General features: G+C 41.7%; 1 protein-coding gene across 1 annotated transcript; it reads right to left on the bottom strand.

Moving 5' to 3' along the window:
• Window positions 1-465: 465 nt before the first annotated feature.
• Window positions 466-3,810, bottom strand: LOC102236583 (reticulon-4 receptor-like 2). Its single transcript, XM_005803013.3, has 4 exons — window positions 3,597-3,810; window positions 2,784-3,010; window positions 2,434-2,667; window positions 466-2,291 (listed from the first exon to the last, which is right to left on the bottom strand). The coding sequence occupies exons 1-4, from the start codon at window positions 3,793-3,795 to the stop codon at window positions 1,437-1,439; spliced, it is 1,515 nt and encodes a 504-aa protein (XP_005803070.2). The 5' UTR covers window positions 3,796-3,810; the 3' UTR covers window positions 466-1,436.
• Window positions 3,811-10,472: the final 6,662 nt, after the last annotated feature.

Genomic DNA, 10,472 nt, shown 5'->3' with positions numbered 1-10,472 from the left:
TGACTTTTTGGAGTAGCCTAATCTCAACAAGTCTGCACGGGAGTCTTAATTTACTGGCTCCAGATTCCTGTGTTGCTCTCTTAGTTTGCTCACCAAAAGCATCCAATTTACACCTCATCTGTCCGTTTGGCGCAACCCCTTGGTGAGTCAGTGAAGTGCTAAATCTAGTGACGTATTTGCCTTTGCAGAGTTGCCAACTTGTGAATCCATTCATTGCCTTTGATGCACACTCACAGATGCCTGTGATAGCCAGAGCTGCCCATGTGACTGTGTGGTCAGTTCTTTAGGTCCACAAGCTCTTTAGTCACAGTTTTGTCACCCAACAGCAATCTGCTACTTTGGTTTGTATCATATTTTGCTTTACCATATTCTCTCTTGCATTCATATTGCTTCAAAATCACCAACCGCCCACAAAAAACCCTCCAATTAGAAGATATTCATCAAAGAAAGGCATGATACAGGAAATATTCAGTATATCTTTTATATCAAGATCATTCATTGGCATTCAAGTTAACAATCATCACACATTATATCAATATGTCACAGAAAGACATCCAAAATCAAAAATCTCCAGCTTTCCGAAAGAAAGCATTCTCTCCATGTGGTTGTCGCTAAACAACACCATATTTACAGACGGTGGCGAATGGAGGACTACAGATGAACCAGATTTATTACTTATCTCCTGCAGGTTGCTGCTTCTACTGCCAGCACTGACCTTCTCCCACTCTTATTGTTGCTCAAACACTCTCCCTCCTTCCCATTTGTTGTCCCTGTCATCTTGAATTCCCCTCTATCGTCTTTGTCTTCACAGTATTTTTGTGCTCCTATCTCTTCCCTGCTTCACTGTGCATGGTGCTCTGTCAAGTAGAGGCACAAGCCTTCACAGTTTTTCTGGATCCAAATGAAAAGTGATTGCGCTGGACCACAAAGTCAGCCACTCACAACACAAACCTATTTACATGACACTTTAAGTGGTTACAGTAGTGTAATTACTGTACACTGTTTCTAACAGTAATCGTAGTATTCATAGCAGCCAGATAACTGGATGCACTAATAGCACTAGTAGTATTGACTAAAGTTGAGGTGACAGAATTGACAACATCGTACACAACTGCTATCAAATTGCCTTCTTACTGGTGATGGACTCAGCCCTCGTAGCCCTGCTCGCAGGGAGTCGTAATGCAGGTAAGGCACAGAAAGCCATACCTGTTGATCATTGTAGATGATTGTAGATGAAGAACTCTTAGCAGTCCTGAATAAGTGTTAAGCCCTATAGGTGGTAGATTAAAAATCTAGCCATTCCCCCAATCTCCCATGCTGTTCCTTGAGGAAAACCTGACAGCAGAGTGGGCAAAGGGGGTATAAAGAGTCTAACAGGGTTCCTTCAGCCTCTAAAACAGGCTGGAAGGGAAGGGGTGTGGCACTAAGAGTTCAATTCAGCCAAATAGTAGGTGGAGGCAGATGGTGAAGACAGAGAGGGCTAGTAGAGAGAGTAAAGAGGGTGAGGATGATCTGGGAGGAGAGGAAGATGGAGGCAAATCATACTCAGGTGGACATTCAAGCTCAAAGCACCGCACTGTGACACCTGAGTCTTCATTGCCGTAGTTTGCCCAGTACTCTTCAGGGTCAAGTTTGGGCAGAGCCAGCTCTTCATCCGCCAATTCATACTTGACCACTGAGGTGGTTGTGGAAGGACCTTTTCCATACAAGCCAGCCTTGACAGTCTCTGACGACTTCTCAAAAATGCCTTTTGTGGATGACTGGGGCTTGTTTTTGTGGAACCACCAGCGGGTCTTGGTGCTGAAGGTGGTGGTGGTGGAGCCAGCGATGGAGCCAGGGTCAGGCAGGGGGCAGAGGGCGAAGTCCATCTCTCGGAGGAAGCGGAGATCCTGGCCACGGCGGATGGAAGGAGAGGCACAGATCACCTCGGATGATGAGACGGGAGCCTCACGGAACCACTCCCACAAGGCACGAGCCTCACAGCCACAGGACCATGGGTTGGCATTGAGGCGGAGAAACTCGATGCCCTGGGTGTCCCTTAGGGTCTGGCTTGGCAGCTCGGCCAGGGAGTTGTTGAAGAGAAAAAGCATCGTCAAGCGGCCCAGATCGCGGAAGGCGCGGCGGTTCACCTGACGGACGCGGTTATCATGGAGGAGAAGCCGGTCGAGGTTGACCAGGCCACGGAACACGTTCTCTGAGAGGGTTCGGATCCGGTTGCCATGGAGAAACAGCTGGCTCAGGTTGATGAGGTCAGAAAAGATGTCATCTTGCAGGAAGTGAAGGTTGTTTTCCTGAAAATCAAGAAAAGAAGATAAGGAAAGAAATTAACTCACCTATCTGATCTGGAATCTGGGTAGCACATGCACAATGTGGGCAGCTGCACGTGTATGTGAATTAGAAATGAGTGCAGCAATGTGTCTCTAGCGCCCCTACCTGCAGGTAGAGGAACTGTAGGCTGTAAAGCTTGTGGAAGATGTCATGGGGCAGGGCAGTGAGCCGGCAGCGGTGCATGTGGAGGCTCTGGAGCTTCTCAAGGCCGCGGAAAGCTCCCCCCTCAAGCCTGTGAAGGCCGGGGTTGTCTCCCAGATCCAACTCCTCCAAGTCCCTCAGCTCACTGAAAGCACCTGCCTCAATCCATGTGATGTTGTTGGAGAACAGCCACAGAACCTACAAGAAGACATATAAAAATCTTGAGCTATTTTTTTCTTCAGATTTAAATGCTGGGGAAAAAAATACTATTAAAACACGTTTTGAAACTTTTTATTTTTCTTTTGCCCTCCTACCTGAGTTCCGAAGCCAAAAGAGCCAACTCTGAGCTCCGTAATCCGGTTGTTCTGGAGGAACACGCGCTGGGACTCGTACGGCACTCCCACGGGGACGGCGGTGAAGTTCTGCGCCTGGCAGCTCACAGTCATTGGTGTCGGGTAGCACACGCAGTGGTGCGGACACGCCGACGCCGGATTTGGCTTGCCGAGGACCAGCCAGACCACCAGCCAGAGGGAGAGACCGTCTGGAGGAGAGACAGAGAAGAAAAAGAGGTGAGAGAAGTCCGTGGTGCTGAATTCATCCTCTTTTATCCAGTGCAAAAGCACAGAGAGTCCTGACGTTAAAGCAACTGCACTCATTTGAAATACGCGTTTAATTCTCCAATTTCAATAAAGAGCTTGAATACACGGAAACTTCAGCTAAAGTTACAATTTCCAAAAGAATACACACCTCTGAGTTATGCCTATCATACTTACGCACTCGGTCTGACTGTTACGCACAACATGGCCACAAAACCGCTCAGTCAAAACACAACATTGAATTCTGAGACTTTAGTAAAACTCATTTCTACTTCTACCAATACGAAAAATGTGCAATTATCAATAAGACTGAAATTGTTAATAGGAGATTCATCTGTGGTTCTGAATAGTAAAACATTCATCGTCTTTCAATTTTCTCTGCTTATAATATACGGTACATCACAGAATTCACATATAATTTTATATAAAACTTAATGCATTCATGCACAAATTCAATCATAGAGCAAACACGTTTCAATTCCATGTAAAATCCAAAAATTGTCCCCAGCCAAAGACGGAAAATAAACTTACTTTTGCAGTTGCGCATGATGGAGCTTCGTCGGCTCCGAGAAATAGAAGAGTTGTCCATCCTGAACCAAAGCCCAAAGCGAGTTAGCCTGAGAGGGCGAAGTAAAGCCTTGCTATCTCCGCTGATGCTCTGGTTCCCGAGTCGGAGCGACTGAGAGTGTGCCGGCTGATGGCCACCACTGTCCCATATATACTCCAGCATGCCGTAGTTGCCTACGGCAGTGGGCACCGTGGAATCTCCTACGTCACTGCTCGGGGGTCATGAATGAATGAGGGCGGCGAGAAAACGGAAAGGGGAGGGGCCGACCGCGAGGGGATTCTCGAGAAGAGCATCTACGCGCGTAAAAGGCTGGTTGGAGACGTGCGCTCAGGACCGGGAGGAGGAGACTTTCTCGACGCACATTGGTGATGGCAGAGAGAAGGAAGGGTGGGAGCATGTGTGTGTGTGTGTAAGAAGAAGATGAGGGAGGCGGTTCAAGCCAATAAGGCACGGTGCCCGGTAATGATGACTGGGCTTTGTGGAAGAGCGGAGGATGGGTAGCAGAGGCTTGTTTCCTGGCTTGCGTTCTCAGAGACTGTTATGGTCTGCTTCCGGCGCGCTGCGCCCAGACAGAGTGATACAAAGAAAAAAAAACAGTCCTATAGATGGTTCTGTCCGAGGGAAGGAGGATGCCCCCGAGTTATGATTAAGCCACAAGATAGCGAGTCACACCAAACAACCGCCATTGAAGAGAATTTTGTTGGTGTGCTTAACTGCGGCATCCGCAGTCCTCCTGTTTGTGGTTTAATGATAGTGCTGACAAAATTACTGATGATGGAATGCCACCTATCAACAAGGAAGGAATTGGCACTTGGAAGGTGTCAGTACCTAATGCCATGTGTCAGTCAAATTCGGACATATGTCTTCCAGAAATGCTCATTCCCATTGAAGTTTTTCCATATTGTCTTACATTGTAGCCACATAACTCACTCAGTTTTATTGGGATTTTATTAAACTGATTGATAAAAAATAGTGTATAGAGTACAGCTCTGATTCACCTAAATGACATCCAACGCAACCAACTATCTCTTCACATCAAAGTTAGTAAACATAGTCAACATATGTGTAAAATACTCTCAGTATAAATGCAGTTGTTCTATGAATAACTCTCAGCAAACTTGAACAAACAGCGGTCTAACACTCAGAACATGGCACAGCCCATCACCAAGCAACATGTGGTCATCCAACTTAGCTGAAAGCCCCACAATGAGAGCACTAACCAGAGAAGCATCCAAGGGGGCTTTGGTGATTCTGGAGGACTTGCTGAGATCCACTGCTCAGGTAGATTATTAGACAGGTAAAAAAAAAAATTCATAAATTAACTCTTTATGAAAAAGTGGCAAATTAAAGCCAATATCCAACAAAACCAGGAAGAAGTCTTGTGGTAGCACAAACCATGTAGGAAATGTGTAAAAAGGAGTTCTGGTCAGATGAGACTTATTCAAGCTTATTTTAGTCAAAATGTAAAACTGGTTTTATATGTGTGGAGGAAACACATGACTACCCATCACCATAAGCACAAATACCTGGTGTGAAACACGGCGATGGCAGCATCAAGCTGGGATGCATGGGTGGACCTAAAGACCAAGACATTCCGGAAGTAAACATTTTAGAGAGCTAGAAAGGACCTGAGAGTGAGGTGAAGGTTCACAGCAGGATAAATCAAAATCAAATCAAATTTTATTTGTACATCACCTTTCAGCAACAAGGCATTTCAAAGTGTTTTACATCATAAAAACACAAAAATAAAAAGTCAGAGAACACATGGTCAACAACAACTTAAATTCTCCTTAAGCATATGGCCAGAACCACGATGGAACGCTTTAGATTAAATTATCTTTTTGTGTTAGAATAGTAAAGTCAAAGTCCAACATTGTTCATTGAGAATCTTTTAAAAACCTTTAAAACAAACAAACAAAAAAAGCTCTTATCAGATGTTGTCCATCAACAAAACTGGATCCCCTTTGAGGGGAAAAAAGGCTGAAAACTTCAATCTCAAAATGTGCAAAAGCATGATCAGACAAAAACGTATTTAGATATGGTTCCTGATTTTCAGCTGTAATTAGAGTCAAACCCAGTTCTACAACATAACAGATTTGGGGTAAATATACAGTAAATGCACAACACACTTTGGATATTATTTCTGTGAAAAGAAACTAATTTGATTTTCCTACCATTTCAAAATCTGAAAAAAGTTCACCGGGTAAAGATGCTTTTGCAAGGGATCCCTGTTTTCACAGCTTCCTTTTGTAGTATTCAGTCTGAAATTATTTTACCTCCCATATAATTGGCAAGAAAGTGTTCACACTTAATAGTGCTCACGCTCTCATTTAACCATGAAGACAGAGCACATCGCCCCAGGTATGAAGTCCTTACACTGGCTCCCTTAACTCAGAGAACAGACTAAAATGCTGTTGTTAGTTTATAAATCACTGAACGGCTTAGCACTACAATACATTAAAGATCTGCTGTTGTATCAACCTTACAGACCTCTCAGGTCTTCTGGTTCTAATCTGCTCTGCATCACCAGATCCAGAATCAGAACCAAACGAGGAGAAGCAGTATTCAGTTTCTATGCACCACAAATCTGGAGGAAACTTCCAGAAAACTGCGAAACAGCTGAAACACTGAGTGCCTGTAAATCTAGACTAAAAACCCACTTGTTTAAAGATGCCTTTGAAACATAATAAAGGACAAAATTAACAATAGCACTTGACTAGATGTAATGTTTCAATTATTGGCTGTGTGTTCTATGACTTTGTGATTTTATGATGTAAAGCACTTTGAAATGCCTTGTTGCTGCAATGTGCTATATAAATAAAATTTGATTTGATTTAATTTAATTTAGAATTGAGTAACCAGAGGTTTATTTTTGATTTCAGAAAGTAATTTTAGCAAAGAAAAAAAAAGTTGTCACAGTGACATAGATGCAACTGATGACATGTCACTGTTGGTTTTCAATCACAAGCAGTGACAGCTTGAGAGTCACAGCTGAACAGACTTGAAGTGGCGTCCACATTAAGGCATCTGTTGTGTTTTGTCGTCTTTTTGCTTTCCGGAGTCAGTACTTGCCATTTTTTTCTCCTCATTTTGAGTTAGATTTACCAGTATTTGAAACGGTGTGATAAAAGCTGAGAAACAGGCCATAATAACTGAGATTACTTTTGTTAGACAAGACTGGCTGGCATTTGCAGCGCTATGTAAAACTATGTATAATAATGAGATATGATTCAACCTCCCTGAACCAATATTTTGTAGAACCATTATTTCACAGTAGTTTATGTCTCTACAAAGCTTTCTGCATTAGCAAACTACATTGCTTGCTTTTTTTTTTTTGCAAAATAGCTTCGTTTGTCAGATAAGATGAAGAGCTTGTGTGCACAGCAGCTTTCAAGTTCTGGTTATGTTCAGGATTATTATATGGCTGGAAGGCGTGCCTCAGCCCCAAAGCAGGTTGTTTTTAGTTGTTTTTGCTCACGTTGTTTGTATTTTTTCTGTCTCTGGTGAGAAAATGAATTCCCACGGTGTAATGCTGCCGCCACCATATTTAATTGTTGGGCTGATGTTTTAAAGAAGCGCTGCAGTGCTCATTCTTCACCAAAAGCAGTTTTTCATTAAGACCAGAAAAATTAATTTTGGTACATTCTGAGCAGAAAAACATTTTTCTTTATGTTTGCTGTTGAGATTATATTTGTTGGCACCTTCATCATACTCATTCATGAGTATTGAATAAGTTAGGTTATTTGATTAAAATAAATAAATGTAAAATGTACCCTGTACTTAGCAAGTTTGCGCTAACGTAAAACTGACTATAAAATTCTAATATGATAAATTATAGTATGTTAGTTTAACAGGAAAAATACCAAAACATTGCAGTGCATTGTTGAACCATTTAAAAGATTTTTTACATTCCTAAAATATGACACAGTTTACATAAAACTACAAAGTGTTTTTTATTATTATTATTTGTCACGGCCTAAAAGTAACAAAAAAGTGAAAACCTTCAAAGCAAAACAATATTGCGTTCTCAGTAACAAATCTAACAACTTATAAATGTTTAGAAAATGTATTTTTAATTTTCTCTTTATTCCTGATGAGTTTAGGTTTTGGGGTGTTATAGATGAAAGACTGGTATAAAAATATATTGTGTGATAGACCTACATGAACTAGAGGGAAATTCAAAATGGTAAAAACACAATTTGAAATTAAGACTATTAAAAATCTCTTAGTATTTCTTTTTCTTTGCCTATATTTATCCAAATTTATTTAGACTCTGAACTGACCAGTGGTCAATGCTTAATGTAATCCTGTCCTAGCTTATTTAACTCCAGTTGTTCTTCTTTTAATTCAGATGTTCACATGACCTGTTGCAAAAATTTACTAAAATAGTTTAGCTGGTCTCTTAAAAACAAAAACAGTGAAATATGTGGCAAGGTAGAGTCCAGAAAAATACAGCACCATTTCTTAGGCTGCAGAAACATCCTGAAGGTTTCTGAGTCAAACAGACTGAAAACAAAAATCAAAGATTTGATTTATTTTCCAGAAAAAAAAAGTTTGAATACATGTAAGCCACACCACCAAAAATAGAAAACATAAAATGTACTACAAAACATTAGTAGTACCATAGTACTACTAATGTTTTGCCATTAGTAGTATTGTTGTCAAGCTAACATGACGGCTTTAGAGAAACATTAGGCTTTGGAAGCTAATCTTATCATCTTCCTTAATAAAGTTTGTGTCCAAAAATGAGCTCCAACCTCCTGCTGTACTAAAAGATTTTTCATGTTTCTACTTTTAAAATGTACAAAAAGAATTCATTAAACTCTATAGCTTTATCATGAATGTATCGTGTCTTCTGAAATAGTGATTAAAGTTGCTTAAACCTCTCTACACTGTTACAGAATGCTTTGAGTAATTATTCATTATTTTTAGCCTGGGACTCCTGTCTGCATAAATCGCTGCAGACAATTCCATGTTTGTAGAAAGGTTTCTAAAGAGCATGTTTCTTCTTGTCTTTCATTCCATGAAAGACAAGAAAAAATAAAAAGAGAACCATTTACATCACTGATTAGACTGAAGTCGCAAGAGATGCAGTGGAGTAGGTCAGAGATGACCTTGGGAAATAATTCCACCTTTTTTTAATCTCTCATTGATAGTGAACAATGAGGACAGGCTGCTCAGACTGGAGCCTTGAGGATGCAGACAACAGAAGTGCAGCCATTCATAGAAATTCACAGGAGGGCCAGCAGATGAGTGAATGATGGTGGATGGAGTCACTGTGCGAGTGTGTGGAGCCTGTGCATGGCTGCATGCAGTACGCACACTCATACACAGAGCTGACAGTCTGCAGTTCTTTCTGTGCCAACAGAGCCACAGAAATAATAAACAGATGAGTAATTATAGGGGATCCATCACACCACGCCCTTAAGTGTTATTGTTCCCTCATACCTCCTGCTTGTGGATTAAAGGTTCTGGTGCCCACTGCCTGTCCAGGGGCCAAAACCTCACTTGGCGTTCCCTTTACACACACCCACAGAACCTGCTGTGATTAAATGTGTGTGATAATTTGTGTTTGCATGCCTGCCCGCTGTGGTAAACTTTGTCTAAATGCCACCGCGGCCCAACAGTAAGTCAGCGTTGTGCCAGTTTCCCACACAGCAGGTTGGCAGTGCTGTGTGGGCGCAGTTCTCCTCGGTTGGTGTGATTATTACTACGTCTTGTTTGTGCATTCCCCACACAAAAACAAAACGCGGCTTCCCCGGGCCGGCGCCCACTCTTTCACATCTGCCAGCCCCGTCTATCTGTCCATCTGCGTGTCTGTCTGTCCATTTTGGATCCACGTGTCATTTTTCCTGGGCTTCGATCCACTGTTGCCGTACTAACTGCTGAGTGCGTCAATGCACCTACTAACATGGCACGCTGACATCTTTTGCACCCCTTGGCGCTAAGTACCCTGAAATAAACTGCCAATCACTCGGTCTGTCCTAATGAGCCTCCAGGATCCTCTGCTGCAGGTGTGACCGAGCATTTGAGCGCGGTGTTACATCATAGGTGATATGATGGTAGCAGATCAGAGAGGGTGTGAGCGAGGGTGACGGAACACCAATCTGAAGGTGTTTCTGTTTTCAAAGAACTTGGCTGAAAAAAATATTCCTTATGCATATTGAGTAAATTCATTCATTTAAATTTTCAAAGACTTTTACTCACTTAAGCTGACCAGCTGAAATGTATATTTTAGGGAAAAAGATCTTGTAGTCTGGGAAAAGAGTCATGCTTTCTATTTTTGTTGTGGAGGTTTGCTTGTATAAAGTCAGCTGCAGCTTCATTGGAATGTTTTATGAAAAGCATATGAAGCAAAGCAAAGGTCAAAATTGTAGGTAATTTCAATTTGAATAATCAATAATTGGTCATAGCAAGGTTCAATGCTCATGGTTTGTTTTGTTTAAATTTTGGGTCTAAAGTAGTTTTTTTTTTTTTATTCTGTGAATATGTGTTGCGTATGTCATCAATGTGCAAAGTAACTTTTAGAGGGTAAAAGTGAGACTCTTTGGCATCACAGATACTGAACTGTAATGATGGGCTAACCTCAGTAGCACTTTTCTCCATTGGCTGAATTACACAACACAGCTCTCACATTGTCCAAAAGGCTGATTAGTTGATCAGTCTTGCTTTTTGTCGTTTCTGATTTCTGTGGTCTGGGCTCAAATGCAAAACAAGACCAGCCATCAGTTGTAAAGTTGCACTGAAGCGTTTGACATTTTGTCGGCATTTATTGAGATGAAACAGATTTTATGAGAAATTTGTGAAACTTATGTGATTCTGATAACCAGCTAGTGTAG

This window comes from Xiphophorus maculatus, chromosome 5 (assembly GCF_002775205.1).
Source record: "Xiphophorus maculatus strain JP 163 A chromosome 5, X_maculatus-5.0-male, whole genome shotgun sequence".
NCBI lineage: Eukaryota > Metazoa > Chordata > Actinopteri > Cyprinodontiformes > Poeciliidae > Xiphophorus > Xiphophorus maculatus.
Note: the sequence above shows the minus strand (reverse complement) of the source record. Positions and strands in the feature narration are given on the sequence as shown.